This window comes from Oryctolagus cuniculus, chromosome 11 (genome assembly GCF_051225735.1).
Source record: "Oryctolagus cuniculus isolate XC-2025 breed Fujian yellow rabbit chromosome 11, ASM5122573v1, whole genome shotgun sequence".
Taxonomy (NCBI): Eukaryota; Metazoa; Chordata; class Mammalia; order Lagomorpha; family Leporidae; genus Oryctolagus; species Oryctolagus cuniculus.
In genome coordinates this window covers 97,392,147-97,411,044 of record NC_142877.1, presented here as the reverse complement: position 1 = coordinate 97,411,044, position 18,898 = coordinate 97,392,147, and the positions used below count along the sequence as shown (strand labels likewise).

General features: G+C 40.5%; 1 protein-coding gene across 12 annotated transcripts in view; it reads left to right on the top strand.

Annotated features, from left to right (window-relative positions):
- The window catches only part of CEP83 (centrosomal protein 83), a 194,503-nt gene that overhangs the window by 116,658 nt on the left and 58,947 nt on the right, over positions 1-18,898 (top strand). For all 12 annotated transcript variants that reach the window (XR_016216931.1, XR_016216930.1, XR_011380198.2 and 9 more), the window contains 2 exons: positions 212-304; positions 2,394-2,525. Coding sequence is in view for 9 of the 12 variants with exons in the window: in XM_089308763.1 (XP_089164889.1) it covers positions 212-304; positions 2,394-2,525 (225 nt within the window). In the remaining 3 variants the exon portion in view is untranslated. The remainder of the gene's footprint in view (positions 1-211; positions 305-2,393; positions 2,526-18,898) is intronic.

Below are 18,898 nucleotides of genomic sequence, written 5' to 3'. Positions count from 1 at the left end.
TGCCAGCCCTGCAATTGAGATTCTTTAACATACTGTTTCAAATGGTGGTTCTGGTTATGTAGTGATTACTGTAAATATAACTACATTTGGAAACTTCAGTGAATTGAACTCCATTTTCATGTAGAGGAGAAAGGCTTTGAGATTTGGGGAATTCCTGGTTTTAAAATTTGGATTTTATATTTAGAACTGTTTGTATTTCTCTACATGTTAGGTATTGACACCTCAAAAATTGGAATCGTTAAGAGCTGAAATACAACAAGAATTAGAAACGCCAATGAGAGAACGTTTTCGGAATCTGGATGAAGTAAGTAACTCGTGTAGAAGAACTATACATTTATCCCTAAGTAACTATGGAAGTCTTGAGGGAAAGCAACATTCCTTGGCTCAAAAACCTCACAGAACTCCCCTTTCGACTCAGTCATTCGTCCTTATAGCGGCCTCGAAAGCTTCTCAGGGTTGGCCTTTGGTACCCCTCTGGCCCCCACTTCCTCCGTTCCCACTGGCGCCTCGTGCTTCTTTGGCACTTCACAAGTGGTACCATTCTAGTCTTTGCTGTGGAGTGACATGTGCCTTAGCTGTTCTCCCTCTTGATATTTCTTGACTAACTTCTTCATCTCTTGTCAATTTCTGTGAAAATGTTACTTTCTCAATGAGGCCTACATTGACTGCCATCCATTTCCCTATTTAATTTTGTAACCTGTTTTTCCTATCCCTGCTTAAACCATTGGTTCTCCCTTATCCTGCTCTGTTTCTTATTTTCTCTCCAGTACATACCATTTTTAGTATGCTATACAGGGGTACTTTAAAAAGTTTATGGAAAATGGAAAAATAAATTGAATTCCATGCATATGAGGAGGTTTTTTATGATTTATGTATTTATTTGAAAGGCAGAGTTACGGGGTAGGGGAGAGAGAGATCGAGAGAGAGACAGAGAGAGAGAGAGTGCTTCCGTCTGCTGGTTCACTCCCCAAATGGCCACCATGACCCGGGCTGGGCCAGGCTGAAACCAGGAGTCAGGAGCTTCTTTGAGGTCTCCTGCTTGGGTGCAGGGGCCAAGCACTTGGACCATCCTCCACTGCTTTCTAAGGCACATTAGCAGGGAGCTTGATCGAAAGTGGAGCAACTGAGATTTGAACCCATGCCCTTATGGGATGCTGGCACTGCAGGCCTTGGCTTTAACTCACTGTGCCACAGCACCAGGCTTAATAATCTTCCAAAAGTTGATGGGAAGCACATATTATGAAAAAGCTGTACTTAGATTTAAAAATTTTTTTATCCGTCAAAGCAAAGTGTATCTTTAATGAAACTCTGAAGCCCGTTTTCTTGTCTTTAGCTAAAGAGTGACTGTGAACTGAGTGTTTCAGGAGAAACGCTTTCCTCATTACCTGATTTCCTGATGCAGTCGAAGTCTCCTGCAACCTTTTGCCCTATTGTTTGTTCCTGTTGAATATTCAGAAAGGCAGTGTCTTTTGTAGAGTGTAAGGAGGCAGTATGAGAGCACCTCAGGGAATTTTATATGTTCCCAGTTAGTTGGGAAAGATGAAACTAGATATTCTTGAGGCTGATACATTGAGTTGAATTATCATTGTAATACTTGATTGAACCTTAAATGACTGTAGTATTCAAATGATCTTTTATCTACTTTGAATTCATTTTATTTAACTTCTTTTTTTTTTATTTTTAAAGTACACATTTTTCTTTTTTCAATTATTTGGAAAGCAGAGGGACAGAAAGAGAGGATGATCTTGCATTTATTGGTTTTCTCCTGAAATGTCTGCAACAGCAATGCTGGGCCAGGCTGAAGCCAGAACCTGGTGCTCAATCTGGGTTTTCTGCTTGAGTGCCAGAGACACAAAGAACTTGAGCCATCATCACTTGCTGCCTCCCAGGGTGCACATGAACCAGAAGCTGAAATTGAAAGTAGAGCGATCCATTCTGACGTGGGGTTGTGGGTGTCCCATGGTGTCTTAACTGCTATGCTAAATGCTCACCCTTTGTCTGACTGTAAGAGGATGTCTTATGCTGTATTACACTTTTAAAAATCTAGCTGTATTCTGAAAGATGTGTTCCATTTTTAAATATTTTCTTAAATCTAGAGGTAAAAAATTTTGTCACATTGTGCATTTTTTCAGTTATAATGAGATCAGTGAAGAAATATTAATTGGATGATAGTTTGTTTTATTGGTATATCCTCTGGAGTGTACTATCTCTATAGTTGGGATACTTATGAGGACTTTTCTGAGGTTCATTTGTGTTTCTGTTAAATTATTTTTTTTTACTTTTAGAATGACTCAGTATACTTTAATTTAAAGTTGTTTGCAAAAGGGAGTTTTGAAGTGAGTACAAATTTAATTTATAAATTTTTCATAAATTGCCATCTCCTTTTAATTTAGGAAGTAGAAAAATACAGAGCAGAATATAATAAACTTCGCTATGAACATACATTTCTGAAATCAGAATTTGAACACCAGAAAGAAGAGTTTGCACGTGTTTTAGAAGAAGAAAAAATAAAACATGAATCAGAGGTGAGTTATTGATTACACTGATTTATTCATCATTGTATAGTTAATAAAATTTTATTATATAATCTTGTAAATTCCAAGTTAGAGTTGATTACATAATTACATTGTATTAATGTGAAATTATACTAATCATGAAGTATAGACTAACAGAGAAAGAGAGAAAGAGAACTTTTCATCTGCTGGTTCACTCCTCAAATGGCTGCAACAGCTGGGGCTGGGCCAGGCTGAAGCCCGGAGCTTGGAACTCTATCCAGGTCGTCTACGTGGATGACAGGGGCCCAAGTACTTGGTCTATCCTCTGCTGCTTTTCCGGGCATGTGGGCAGGGAGCTGGGTTGGGAGTGGAGCAGTCGCTACTTGAACGGTCACTGGGATGCCAGCGTCCAAGCAGCAACTTAACTGGCTGCAGCACAATGCCAGCCCTGTTGGTTTGCTCTTTGTCAATGGTTTTCTGGTGAGTGCTCTTTTCTGGCTATTAGATTTTGCTTTTTCTTTAATTCTTTATTTTGCCTCAGTCAAGAGAGATAGCCAGAATTGGGAATTTCCATTGTACAAAGTCTCTTATCTCCCATAGCCACCGCGGGTACAGTTTATGTGATTGCCTGTTTAATACTTACAACCCCCTATACTTTCTGGAACCAAACCACATCCAGGAGAGTTTCAGCTGTGATGCCGTGCACCTTCTTCCCAATGATATGAACAAGGGATCTAGTACCTTAGTGTGTGCTCATCACCTTCCGGAATTACACTTAATGATTACATCAGGGTCATTGGCTTATATCTCAGATATTTATCTTTTTTGTGTTTATTTTGAAAACATTAAAAATACTTTCTACTAGCTGTTTTGTAATACTAATTTTTTTTAAAATTTATTTATTTATTTCCAAGGCAGATTTACAGAGAGGCAGAGGCAGAGAGAGAGAGAGAGAGAGAGAGGTCTTCCATCGCTGGTTCACTCCCCATATGGCTGCAATGGCTGTGTTGATCCGAAGCCAGGAGCCAGGAGATTTTTCCAGGTCTCCCACATAGTTGCGGGGGCCCAAGGACTTGGGCCATATTCTACTGCTTTTCCAGGCCATAGCAAAGAGCTGGATTGGCAGTGGAGCAGCCAGGACATGAACCAACATCCATAAGGGATGCTGGCACTGCAGGCGGTGGCTTTACCCACTACACCACAGTGCCAGCCCCACAATTTTAATTATTATCAACCATTTTTGTACACTGTGCTGTGGAACATTAGAAGTCATTCCTCTTATCCAGCTGTGCCCCTGTGTCCATTAGTCATCTTCTCTCCCTCCCTCTTGCCTCATACCCTTAATAGGCTTTGGTAATCACTGTTGTATTCTCTACTTCTTTCAGATCCACTTGTTAGCCTCCTCCTATTAAGTGAGAGCTTGCAGTGTTTTTTAATTTTCATTTTATTTCAAAGGCAGAAAAACAGAGACAGAGGTAGGCAGAGATCTTGCATCTTCTGGTTCACTTCCCAGATGCTTTCTACAGCCAGGGTTGGGCCAGGCTGAAGTCTAGAGCTAGGAACCTGGGGCTCTCATACGGATGGCAGGTACACAACTACTTGAGCCATCACCTGCTATCTCCCAGGGTATGCTGGAACTGAAGGCAGAGATGGGACTCAAATCTCTGGGTGCTTGGATGAGGAATGTAGGCATTCCAGTTGGCGTCCAAACCACTGTGCCAAATGCTTACACTAGTATTTGTTTTTCTGTACCTGACTTTATTCAGCTAATGAATGAATGCCTAAATTGTTTCTGTATCTTGGTTATTTTGATTAGTGATGCAGTAAATGTATGAGTGCCGATGTCTCTTGAGTATACTGATTTCGGTTCTTTTAGATACATGTCTGGTAGTGGGGTTGATGGATCATATGGTAGTTCTATTTTTAGTTTTCTGAGAAACCTACACATTTTCTTCCATAATGGCTGTACTGATTGGCCTTCCCACCAACAGTGTATGAGAGTTCTTTCTCTGTTGGCTTGGCAGCATTTTTTTTTTTTTGGTATTTTTATAATAGGCATTCTACCTGGAATTAGGTGATATCTCAGTCTTGTATTATTTTTATTTTTAATGGTTTATTTGGAAGGTAGAGAGATGAAGGGAGGTCTTTCATCTGCTAGTTCACACTTCAAGTGCCTCCAACAGCGTGGGCTGGCTTTGTTGAAGTCATGAGCCAGAAACTCAGTCCAGGTGTCACATATGGATGGCAGGGGCCCAGCTACTGAGCCATCACTGACTGCCTTTCAGGTGTGTATCAGCAGGACTCTAAGTCAGGAACCAGAGCTGGAACTTGAACCTAGGCACCTCAGTATGGGATGCGGGCCTCCCAAGTGGCTTCTTAACCATTGTGTCAAATGTCCACCCCTCACTGTAGTTTTGATATACAATTCCCTGATGTTCAGTGACATTGAACCTTTTTTCATAGACTTGTTGACTGTGTGCCTTCATTTGATAGGTAACCGTCTTCCCTCCTGTGGTTTACTTTCCAAATGGCTGCAGTGGCCAGGGCTGAGCCATGCTAAAGCCAGGAGATTAATCCAGGTCTTCTACATGGGTGGCAAGGGCCCAAGCACTTGGGCCATCTTCCACTGCTTTTCCCAGGCCATTAGTAGAGAGCTGGATAGAAATATAGCAATCTGGACAGAAACCGATGGCCATATGGATTACCAGCATCTCAGGCCTCGGCTTTACTTGCTGCACCACATTGGCCCCTTCTTTGCAGTATATTTTGAAGTCAAGTATTGTAATGTTCCCTATCTCTCCCTCCTGCCCTCCCTCCTTCACTCACTCCTGTCTCTGACTCTCCTTTCTTTCTGTGTCTATCAAACAAAATAAAACAAAAAAATTTTTTTAATGAACTAACCCAAAGTCTTGGAACTATAAAACTCAATAAGTGAAGTAAAAAATGTAGTGCGGGGCATCGATGGCAGAATAGCTCAGGCAGAAGAATATGTGAGCTTTGAAGACAGATGTTTTGAAATATCCCAGTCACAGAAAAAAAAAAAAAAAGAAGGAAGAAACCTTTGATCCTTAGGAGACACCATGAAGTGAGCAAACTGTCATGTCATGGGTGTTCTAGAAGAAGAAGAGAAGGGAAAAGGCAGAGAAAACCTACTCAAGGGAATAATTACTGAAAACATTCTCAATTTTTGGAAAGAATGGGCATCGAGGTCCAGAAAGCTCACAGGATCTCTTAATAGATTCAACCTAAAAAAGACCACCTCCAAAGGCATACTATTACTCAGACTGTCAAAAGTACAAAACAGAGAATTCTAAAAACAGCTAGAGAAAAGCATCAATTCACAAGTAAAGGAGTTCCCATTGACTAAAACAAACATATCAGCAGTAATTTTACAGATGAGGAAAGAATGGAATGATATATTCAAGGTCCTGAATGAAAATTGCCATCAAAGAATAGTATGTCCAGCAATGCTTTCCTTCAGATATGAAGAAATAAAGCCTTTCCCAGACGAGCTAAAACTGAGGGGATTCGTCACCACCACACCAGCCCAATAAGAAATGCTGTACTGGGGGCCAGAGCTGTGGCGTAGTTTGGGTAAAGGCACCGACTGCAATGCCGGCATTCCACATGGGCGCTGGTTCAATTCCTGGCTGCTCCACTTCCGATCCACTTCCTATTTCTGCTATGGCCTGGGAAAGCAATAGAAGATGGCCCGAGTCCTTGGGCCCCTGCACCTGCGTGGGAGAGTCAGAAGAGGCTCCTGGCTTCAGATCAGCTCAGCTCTGGCCTTTGCGGCCAACTGAGGAGTGAACTAGTGGATGGAAGACCTCTCTCCCTCTGCCCCTCTCTCTGTATAACTCTTTCATACAAATAATAAAATCAATCTTTTTTTTTTAAAAAAATGCTATACTGACTAGCTGTTCCTCTATTTGTATTCCTGTCCTTAAGCCCCCGTATTCTCAAAGACACAACAGTGTTGAAATTAGGCCAGTTGATAACTCTGCAATGGTTTCTAAGTACTCAAATGAAAGGAAGAGTCTTACATCTCTCACTTTAAACAAAAAACTAGACATGACAGAGCCTAATGAGAAAGCCATGTTGAAAGCCAGGATAGGCTGCTAGCTAGGTCTCTTGCTCCTAACAGTTAACCAAGTTGTGTATACAAAGGAAAAGTTCTTGAAGGAAATCAAAGGACTGTTCCCAGTGAACACAGGGATGATAAGAGTGCAAACAGTATCATTGCTTCTATGGAGCAAGTTTCAGTGGTCTGAACAGCAGATAAAACCACCACAATATTTCCTTAAGCCTAAGCCTAATGCAAAGCAAAGCCTCTGCAGTTCTGCGCAGAGAAGGCATCTGACTACAGAGGCTGGTTCATGAGATGTAAGGAAAGAAACTGTCTTCATAATATAAAAGTATAAGGTGAAACAGCAAGTGCTACTGTAGAAGCTGCGGCAAGGTAATCGGAAGATGTAGCTAAGACACTGAGAAAGGTGGCTGCACCAAACAATGTACTCCCATTGCAGATGACACAACATTCTATTGGAAGAAGATGCCATCTAGGACTTCTGTAACCAGAGAGATTACTTCTGGCCTCAAAGGCCAGGCTGACTTGTTAGGGGATAATGTAGCTGGTGACCTTATAAAAGTCCATGCTCATGTACCACTCTAAAAATCCTAGAGCCCTTAAGGATTACACTAAATCCTCTCTGCTTGTGCACGGCACATGGAAATACAAAGCCTAGATGAGTTCATATCTCTTCACATCAAGATTTACTGAATATTTTAAGCTCACTGTTAATCTGCTGCAAAAGCAGTTTTTTTCTTTCAAAATATTACTGTTCATTGACAATGCACCTGGTCACTAAGCGCTCTGATGAATATATTCAGATTAATATTGTTTTCATACCTGTCAACATAACATCCAGTCTGCAGTTCATGGATGAAGGAGTAATTTTGACTTTCAAATCTTATCATTTTAGAAATTTGTACATTTTATAAGGCTGTAGCTGCCATAGGTAGTGATTTCTCTGATGGTTCTGGGCAGAGTAGATTGGAAACTTTCAGGAAAGGATTCACCATTCCACATGCCATTAAGAACATTTGTGATTCATGAGCAGAAGCCAAAACACACATATTACCAGTTATTTGGAAGAAGTTGATTCCAACTCTCCTGGATAACTTGAAGGGATTCAATACTTCAGTTTAGGAGGTAACTGTAGATGTGGTAGAAATAGCAAAAGAACTAGAATTAGAAGGGAACCTGAAGATGTGACTGAATTGCTTCAGTCCCATAGTAAAATTTTAGAAGTTAGGAAGTTTTTTCTTACAGATGAGCTTATACTTGCTGCTAATAGGTGAGCAAACAAAGAAGTTTCTTGAGATGGAATGTATTTCTAATGAAGATATGTGAACATTATTGACAAGACAACAAAAGATTTAGAATATTGCATACACTTAGTTGATAAAGCAGTAGTAGGATTTGAAGATATTGACTAATTTTTTTTTTTTTTTTTTTTTTTTGACAGGCAGAGTGGACAGTGAGAGAGAGACAGAGAGAAAGGTCTTCCTTTTGCCATTGGTTCACCCTCCAATGGCTGCTGCGGCCTGTGCACTGTGGCCGGCGCACTGCGCTGATCCGAAGGCAGGGGCCGGGTACTTCTCCTGGTCTCCCGTGGGGTGCAGGGCCCAAGCACCTGGGCCATCCTCCACTGCACTCCCTGGCCACAGCAGAGAGCTGGCCTGGAAGAGGGGCAACCGGGACAGAATCTGGCGCCCTGAACGGGACTAGAACCCGGTGTGCCAGTGCTGCAGGCAGAGGATTAGCCTGTTGAGCCACGGTGCTGGCCAGTATTAACTGATTTTGAAAGAAGTTCTACTCTGAGAGAAATGCTAATGGACAGCATAATATGCTACAGAGAATCTTTCATGAGGTTTATTTTAGGAACTTGCTACAGCCACCCTAGTCTTTAGCAGTCACTATGCTGATCAGTTAGGAACCAGCAATATCCAGGCATACCCTCTTCCAGCAAAAACAATTATCATTTGCTGAAGGCTTAGATGGTTAACATCTTTTAGCAATAAAGTAAATTATGTAGATGTTTCAAAACATGTTACTGTTCACTTAATAGAGTACAGTGTAGTCTAAACATAACTTTTATATGCACTGGGAAACCAGAAAATTCATGACTCAATCATGGTATTTTCTTTCTTGCAGTGGTATGGAGTTCAACCTATAATGTCTCTAACATTTACATGTAAATGGATATTTTTGCATTTATTAAGGACTTACATAATACTTGTGCATTTTTTACTTTTTTTTTTTTTAAGGTTTATTTATTTTTCTTGAAAGAGTTACAGAGAGAGAGAAGGAGAGGCTGAGAGAGAGAAGTCTTCCATCCGCTGGTTAACTCCCCAATTGGTGGTGGTGGCTGAGCTATGCCAATCCGAAGCCAGGAGCAGCTTCTGGGTCTCCCACGCGGGTGCAGGGGCTCAAGTACTTAGGCCATCTTCTGCTTTCCCAGGTCATAGCAGAGAGCTAGATCAGAAGTGGAGCACGCCGGCGCTGCGGCTCAGGCTAATCCTCTGCGTGCGGCGCCAGCATACTGGGTTCTAGTCCCGGTTGGGGCACTGGATTCTGTCCCGGTTGCTCCTCTTCCAGTCCAGCTCTCTGCTGTGGCCTGGGAGTGCAGTGGAGGATGGCCCAAGTCATTGGGCCCTGCACCCGCATAGGAGACTAGGAGAAGCACCTGGCTCCTGCCTTCGGATCAGCGCGGTGCGCTGGCTGCTGCGGCCATTGGTGGGTGAACCAACGGCAAAGGAAGATCTTTCTCTCTGTCTCTCTCTCACTGTCCACTCTGCCTGTAAAAAAAAAAAAAAAAAAAAAAAAAAGGAAAGAAGTGGAGCAGCTGGGTCTTAAACCGGTGCCCATATGGGATATTGGCACTGAAGGTGGAGGCTTTACCCACTATGCAGCAGCGCCGGCCCACATTTTTTAGTTCTACAGATAAAGTAATTAAGTGTGTTGATTCTTAGCAGAATACTTTAGGACTTTATTTTGATCGTTTTTCGTTTCCTGAGGATCCTAGGAATTCACATGCCTTTAATGACATTTTGAACTAAAAAAGAATATATGAAATAGTACATGGAAGATGTATCGTCATCTTTTGAAAAAGATAATATCCTGCTTCCTCAATGCATTTGGCTGTAAAAACATTAAGTTTAGGATTCTATACAGATGAAATACCAAACTTAGTTATATTATCATTATATAAGCAAAAGTGTTTTTATTGTGTTCTTAGAATTTTTTTTAAAGATTTATTTATTTGAAAGAGTTACACAGAGAAAAGGAGAGGCAGAGGGAAAGAGAGAGGTCTTCAATCCGCTGATTCACTCCCCAGCTGGCTACAGTGGCTGGAGCTGTACTGATCTGAAGCCAGGATCCAGGAGCTTCTTCCAGGTCTCCCATGCGGGTTCAGGGGCGTATGGACTTGGACAATCCTCCACCACTTTCCCTGGCCATAGCAGAGAGCTGGATCTGAAGTGGAGCAGCCGGGACTCGAACCAATGCCCATATGGGATGCCGACACTGCAGGTGCCACACATTACCTGTTACACCACAGTGCCGGCTGCCTAATTTTATATTCTGAAAAATGAGGAACAATACGTAGTTGTAGGTCAGATAATTACACTGATAGACTGATTGATTAAAGCAGCAAACAAGAATAATTTCTATAGAGAAGAATTAAGATCTCAGGAGTGAGGGACAAAGGGTACTACGTCACATGCAAAACCATCAAAGTGACAACTCGTAGTGAAAAGTCACCAAGATTGTCCTATCATGCTCTTCACACTGGCTGAGTGTTTCCTTTGCTATTATGGGTCATAAGAGAAGCCAAAGTTCCAGTGGTAAAAAGGGCATTTTCCCAAGTACCTGAAAATATACTAGTTTTCCCCTCTTACGGCACTGGCAGCACAAATTGATAGTATGCTTCTGGTCTGTGTCCTGATTTGTATGTCAGTAGACATCATGGACAGTACTTCTTTTTGTCCTGGTGGGTTCTGAAATTCTAATCTGATGAAGTACTAATTTAGGCCTAGATATTTCCTTTATTTAAAATATTCCAAGTTCTCTTTTAAGATTACTCTGAACCACACTGAAATAGGCAAAAATCTCCCAAATTAAAATGAAATTATTTTATAGTTGGAATTCACTGTGAATGACTTTGCCATCCTTTTAGAAGGGCTTTGTGAAATTTTCTTATTAAAGATCTTTGTTCAAGAATGTAGTGTAGACTATTTCAAAGCCAAATTTTTGCAGGTATAATTTTAAAATGTTTTAAATGTTCATCTAGTGTGATCTTGGGAGCTGACTTGACTATGGTGTATATCAGTATTATCTACAATGATAGTATTCCTTTAAAAATTTTTATTTAGAAGTCAGAGTTAGATAGACATGTACATCTGCTGGTTCACTCGCCTAATGGCTGCAATGGCCAGGACTGGGCCTGGCCAGAGCCAGAAGCCAAGAAATCCATCTAGGTCTCCCATGTGGGTGTAGGGCCCAAGCACATGGGCCATCTTTTGCTGCTTTCTCAGGCACATTAGCAGGGAGCTGGATTGAAAGTGGAGCAGCTGGGTCTGGAATGGGCACTTATATGGGATGGCAGCATTGCTGGTCCTGGAAATGGTTTTCATAATAGTACTTGTCTGATAGAGTAATGAGAACTTAAGTCATTGAATAGTTCTTGGATAAGTAGCTAGTCCACAGTAGAGACTTTTAGGTCAAAGGCATGTCCCATTATTCTGACTCCTCGAATTTCAGGTTCTCTCCCTTATATTTTTTTTTAACTGCCTCCGTGACTAAATTAACTCTCATGACCTGAGAAAGATAATTGGTTTTATTATCCTTGTTCTCTCTTCTTCAGTCTGAGTAGAATTCTGAAATTTAGACACTAAACACCACAGATTTCCCAATAATTCTTGTGTTTCATCCCTTAATATATACTTTAAAAATTATTTTTATTTAAAGGCATAGTGAAACAGTGGTAGAGGCAGAAAGAAAGAAATCTTTCATCCTGTGGTTCACTCTCCACATGACCACAATGGTCAGGACTTGGCAAGGCTGAAAGCAAGAACCTGGAACTCCATCTGGATCTTCCATGTGGATGGCATGGACCCAAACACTTGAGCCATGTTCTGCTACCTTCCAAAGCACGTTAGAACAAAGCTGAATTGAAAGTGGAACGGCTGGGACTCGAACCCCTGCTTATATAAGATGTTCATGTTGTGAATGTACTGGCCCCTCAGTCCCTTAATATTATTATAACTGGTGGCAGGTATGTAATTCTAAGAACTGCTAAGTGAGCAAGGTGTGAGGCTCAGCAATCAAGATTCTGCTTGGGACTCCTGCATCCCATATGGTTCTGGTTTGAATCCTGGCTCTGCTTTCAATTGGAACTTCCTGCCAATGTGCATGATAGCAGGCAGCAGATAATGGCACAAGTGCTTGGATTTCTGCTGCCCAGAGGGAGACCTGGAGTGAAATCCAGACTCCTGGCTTTTGCTTGGCCTGGCCAAGCAAAATGTTGTAGGCATTTGGGAAATGAACCAGAAGATAAATGATCTCTCTTGTCTGTGTGTCTCTGTCTCTTTTGACTTTCAAATAAAAGATAAAAAAACAAAAGGGAAATTGCCTGCTTTCTACCCTTCCTTCTCTTACTAGGTGAAAAATAAGAATTAAAAAGAAAATAGATGGTAACTCCCAAAATTAAATTAAATATGTAAATGATTTAAGTGGTCTTTTTAGTGTGAGTAAATGCTAAAAAGATTTTGTATAAAATACATTCAACTGTTAATTTAATTTAAAATACATCAGTTATACATAAAAGGAAAGTGGGTTAACTTGGTGTAGTATAATAGTGTTTGTATTGTTGGCTTTTAGGAACGTAAAACATTAGTGATTTTTTTTTTTTTTTTTTTTTGACAGGCAGAGTGGACAGTGAGAGAGAGAGACAGAGAGAAAGGTCTTCCTTTGCCGTTGGTTCACCCTCCAATGGCCGCCGCGGCCGGCGCGCTGCGCTGATCCGATGGCAGGAGCCAGGAGCCAGGTGCTTTTCCTGGTCTCCCATGGGGTGCAGGGCCCAAGCACCTGGGCCATCCTCCACTGCACTCCTGGGCCACAGCAGAGAGCTGGCCTGGAAGAGGGACAGCCGGGACAGAATCCGGCGCCCCGGCCGGGACTAGAACCCGGTGTGCCGGCGCCGCTAGGCGGAGGATTAGCCTAGTGAGCTGCGGCGCCGGCCAACATTAGTGATTTTAAAACCAGTGTTTGGGAACTTAAGACTTTACATATGAAATATTGCTAGGTGGGGCTGGTGCTGTGGCACAGGAGGTTAATCTTCCTCCTGGGGCTCTGGCATCCCATATGGATGCTGGTTCTAGTTGCGGCTGCTCCACTTCTGATCTAGCTCTCTTCTTTGGCATGGGAAGGCCACTGAAGATGGCCCAAGTGCTTGGGCTCCTGCACCCATGTGGGAGACCCAGAAAAAGCTCCTGGCTCCTGGCTTCAGGTCAGCTCAGCTCTGGATGTTACAGCCATTTGGGAAGTGAACCAGATGGTGGAAGACCTCTCTCTCTCTCTTTCTCTCTCTCTCTGCCGCTGCCTCTCTGTAACTCTGCCTTTCAAATAAATAAATAAAATATCTTAAACATTGCGAGGCACACAATAAATAATCAATGATATTACTACCATAAGTGCCCAAGAGTATTAATTATGGTACTAATTAACATAAGTAAAGCATTTTAAGGTAGATTTCAGATTTCTGAATTAAAGATTACAGACACTGATGAAGTGAAAAAAAGGAGCAAATGACAAATCTACATTTAATTTATTGAAGCACTTTATATATGCTTCTGTGAATCCTTTGAAAAACCCTATGAGTTAGGTGATCATTACCCCATTGTATACATGAAAAAATGGAAGCACTGAAATATTGTCCCAAATTTACACAGCTGGTACAACTAACAGCTGTCTGGGAATTTCTGCAATTGCCCATTGTGGAGTAATAGGAACTGATTTTACTTCAAGGCCCTGTCTAAAGACTAGAGCAAAATGATAGGAAACAATGATTTTCAAACATTTGAAGGGCAGAGTGTTGGGGAGCTTTAGAGTTCTGCCCAGCATAATGCTTGAGTCTTCAGTTGAGTGCTGTCTATTTCATGTGTGTGATTACTGTACAAGGCCAAAGAAAGAAAATGATCCAGGTAAAACAGTTCTGCTGTGGCTATTTGAGGAGTGAACCAGTGGATGGAAGATCTCTCTTTATCTGTCTCTCTGCTCCCACCCCCAACCCTGCCTTTCAAATAAATAAATAGATCTTTAGAAAATACAAAAATATTAGCAGACACTAGACTTGTTTGTGTGATCCTTTTGACTCTTAGACCAATCAGTGTGATCAGTTGTGAACTGAAATTGATCACTTGGACTAGTGAGATGGCATTGATACATGCCACCTTGATGGGGTTGTATTGGAATCCCCTGGCACATTTCTAACTCCACCATTTGGGGCAAGTCTGATTGAGCATGTCCCAAATTGTGCATCTCCTCCCTCTCTTATTCCCACTCTTATATTTATCCAACATGGGAAGCGGGATACACAGCCGACTCATAGAATGGCAGATGTCCTAAACAGCACTCTGGCCTCAGAATCAGCCCTTAAGGCATTTGGATCTGGCTGAAGAGCCCATGAGAGTATTTTAGGCATGGAAAGCCAAGACACTCTGGCAAAACAAAACAAAAAAAAGACCTAAATGAAAGATCTCTGCAGGTGAATCTCAGTAGAAAGAACAGGCCATCAAAGAGGGAGGTACCTTTCTCTGAAGGGAGGAGAGAACTTCCACTTTGACTATGACCTTGTCTAAATAAGATCGAAGTTGGTGAACTCAGAAGGCTTCCATAGCCTTGGCAACTCATGACTAGAGCCTAGGGAGATTACTGATGCCATAAACAAGAGTGTCTGTTAAATCAACAACAGGAGTCACTGTGTACTTACTCCTCATGTGGGATCTCTGTCCTTAATGTGTTGTCTAATGTGAATTAATGCTATAACTAGTACTGAAACAGTATTTTATACTTTATGTTCTGTGTGGGTGCAAACTGATGAAATCTTTACTTAATATATACTAAATTGATCTTCTGTATATAAAGAGAATTGAAAATGAATCTTGATGTGAATGGAATGGGAGAGGGAGAGGGAGCGGGAGATGGGAGGGTTACAGGTGGGAGGGAAGTTATGGGGGGGAAAAGCCACTGTAATCCATAAACTGTACTTTGGAAATTTATATTTACTAAATAAAAGTTTAAACATAAATAAATAAATAAAAATTAAAAAATACCTAACCAATCAAAAAAAAAGAAAATAACAAAAATATATAAATATTAAAAAAAAACAATTCCTGTAGCTCACATGGGTCTGGGCAAAATTTTTGTTGATTCAGCCAGGGTTGAAAGACAGTCTAATACGTGGTACAATTAGAAGACTCCGAAGGGTTGTGCCTCAGGATAGGGCTGAATTAGCCATAGACTAAAGGCTATTCTGGTTTTGTCTCACAAGTATGAAAGCAAAATTTGAAAGGTATCTTAATTGCAACTCAGAATAAGGATTCAAACTACACAAAGGAAAACAGCTCCAAATTGGAAAAATGTAAAATATACAATATCTGCTATTCAATAAAAAATTGACTGGATAGCCCAGATAAGTTAACTGGTGAATTATACCAGATATTTAAGGAAGATTTCATACTGGTTCTTTATAATCACTTCAAGAAAACAAAATCAGAAGGATACGTTCTACTCATTCTATAAAGCCTATGCGATTCAAATACCAAAGCCAGACAACAGCATCTGCCCCTGGGGAACAACAGGTCCCTGGGGAACAACAAGGGTTCCTCCCTGCTGTGGTGTCACTGGGGAGCTCTACTGTCAGCTGGCCTTAATGAGGTGCCCTGCCCCATCCTGTCTAGGTCGTGTCAGAGGAGTTCTAGTGCAGAGTCAAGACTCTACTATGCCCAGGTATCCAGCAAGGCAGGTTGTGTGGGGGAGCAGCAGCAAGTGACAGCTCAGCCTCTCCCAGCCCGGAAGGAGTCAGTGACGGCCTCATGGGGGAGCCGTGAGAGATTTACAGTAGCCATGGTGAGAATGCTTTAGTGAGCTGTTTCTTTTATTTTTTTTTAAAGTTTAGTAATTTCAAACATAGTTGAAACAAATGAAAAAGAGAGACTCAACAATGAAATTGAACAATAAAATCAAAAATATAAAGAACAATTGGAAATTTTAGAGCTGAAAAATACAATGACAAGAAAACCTCAGTTGTAGGGATCACTTGCAGAATGGAAGGGTTGGAGATGAAAAAAATCAGTCAACTAGAAGGTAAAATATTACAAATGACCTAATGTGAATAAACTAGTGAAAAGAGTTTTTAAGCACATGAAACATAGATACTCAATAACCTGTCAACTATATCAGATGATCTAGGGTTAACTATATAATCATTAAGTGTCTGAAAATAGATAATTGTAAAAATTAAGAGTGGGAATCCAAGAGGGAAGTGGAGGTGGAGGAAGGATTGGAGCATGGGTTTGAGGGAGGGTAGAGGGGAAGTGTCACTGTGTTCCTAAAATGGTATAAAGGAAATATATAACTTAAATTATATATATGTAACAAATTATATATAATTTATAAATTATATATGTAACATATATATAACTTGTATAACTTAAATTATATATATTTTAATATAGTATTTTATATATATAAAAGGAGAGTAAGGTTAAAAAACTAATGAAGATACAGTGACTGAAAACTTCCTAAATTTGATAAAGGCTTAGACCTACAGATTCAAGAAGCTGAGCTAATCTCACTGGATAAATCCAAAGATGTCCATACCAAGAGACACCATGATCAAACAAATCTTGAAAGCAGTAACATAAATTATGCCTATTGGGAGAGGAAAAATCAGAAAATAGGCAAATTTCTTTTAGAAAGCACAGAGGCAAGGAGTGAATGGTTCAACAATAGTGTATGCTGAAAAAAAAAAAAAAAGAGCTGTTAATTCATCACCCTATGCAGCAAAAATATTGTTCTAGACTGAAGAAAAAAATCAAGACATTCTTAAAAGAGAAAAAACAGTGTGGAGGGCCCTCCCCCCAATAGATTTATCCAAAAGAGTGTCTAAAAGAGTGTATAAGGGGCCAGCACTGTGCTGGTAAAGCTGCCATATGTACTCCCAGTGTCCCATATGGGCGCCAGTTTGAGTCTTGGCTGCTCCACTTCCAATCCAGCTTCCTGCTAATGCACCTTGGAAAGCAGTAGAAGATGGCCAAGTACTTGGGCCCCTGCACTCATGTGGGAGACCTGGAAGAAACTCCTGGCTTCTGGCTTTGGATTGCCTAGCTCTGGTCATTGCAGTCATTTGGGAAGTGAACCAGCAGATGGAAGATTGGTCTGTCTCTCCCTCTCTCTCGCTCTGTGACTCTTCCTTTCAAATAAAAAAACTTTAAAAAAAAAAAGAGAGGGAAAATATATAAAGAAAAAGAAAATAATAACAGGAGACCATAATGCCAGGAAAGATAAAAAGAACATGACAAGCAAAATGATGACGGTAGACTTTCCTTTGCTTCACAAATTTCCTAAATTTTATTTTATGGCTGAAGTAAAAATTACAACACTGATGTGGTTGTAAAAGGGAATTAAGACAATTGTAAATGAGGACAAAGGAACATAAATGGAGGTAAAGTTTCTCTGTCACTCAGATTGGTAAAATGAACTCAGTAGGTTGTGGTAAGTTACGTTTATGTAATGTAATAGTGAGAGCAACCACTAAGAAAACTATATGAAGAGATACATTCAAGGCATTATAGAGGGGCTGGCATTTGCTGTAGTGCTTAAGATGCTGCTTGCAACATCCACATCCCGTGTTGGAGAGCCTAGGTTTGAATTTTGGCTGTGCTTTCCGTTCTGTTTCTTGCTAATTCACCCCCTAAGTGACAGCAGTGTTTGCTCAAGTTGTTGGATAACTACCACTCACAGGAGACCTGAATTGAGTTCCTGGTTTCTGACTTTGCCCATTTGAACATTTGAGGAGTGAACCAGCAAAGGGGAGATTACTGTCTCTTTCTCTTTCTCTCATGCAATTAAAATATAAATAAAAAATTTAAAAACCTAAATAAATTAAAACAGAATCCAAAAAAAAAAAAAAAAATGTTCAGGTAACCAGCAGGAACAGAGGAAAAAGAAAATTGAATCTAAAAGCAGAGAAGAAACAAAAAAATGAGACACTCAACATATCAATAGTTGCAAGTAGTCTAAATAAGTTATGCAAGAGTAGTTTTTTAAAAATGACCCAACTAGACATATATATAGGGTACTTCAAAAAGTTCATGGAAAAATGGGGAGAAAATAGAAAAATGGAATTGAAAGATGAGTTTAATGCAAAAAGTTTTTGAAATCCATATTTTGTTTTTAATACACATTTTCCGTGAATTTTTTAAAAGATTTATTTATTTATTTGAAAGAGTTACATAGAAAGAGGAGGAGAGGCAGCGAGACAGAGAGGGAGGACTTCCATCCGCTGATTCACTCCCCAATTGGCCAGAACTGTTGGAGCTGTGCTGATCCAAAGTCAGGAGCCAGGAGCTTCTTCCAGGTCTCCCACGTGGGTGCAGGGGCCCAAGGACTTGGGCCATCTTCTACTGCTTTCCCAGGCCGTAGCAGAGAACTGGATTGGATGTGGAGCAGCCGGGTCTCGAACTGGTGCCCATATAGGATTCCGGCACTGCAGGCGGCAGCTTTACCCGCTTTTATGCCACAGTGCCAGCCCCTTCCATGAATTTTTGGAGAGCCCAGTTAGGATGGAGAAGAGAAAGAAATGATATGTCACAAAAGGTCAATCCATAAGATATGGGAATTCTCAATTTGTAGGTACCAAGCACAGCTACAAAATCTGAAACAAAAATTCATATAAATAAAAATAGAAACAGACAAATCTACAGGTATACTTGGTTAATTCACATCTCTCAACAATTTCTAGAAAAATTAGAAAATTAGCAAGGATATAGAAGAACTCAACACTATCAGTGAATAGGATTTAATTAACAGAGTATTCCACTCGAGCACACAAGCACATTTTTTGAAGTATCCAAGTTTCTTTAAATATAGGAAGGTACTTTGAAAAATATATGCAAAAATGTAATTAAAAGTATGATTTTTTTGGTGCAAAGTGTTTTTGTTAATGATATGATATATGCCTATTGGGAAAAAACTATGCATGTATTCGAATGTTTTTTGTGCAAAATAAACTCATACTTTAAATTATATCTTACCATAAACTCTTTGAGGTGCCCTT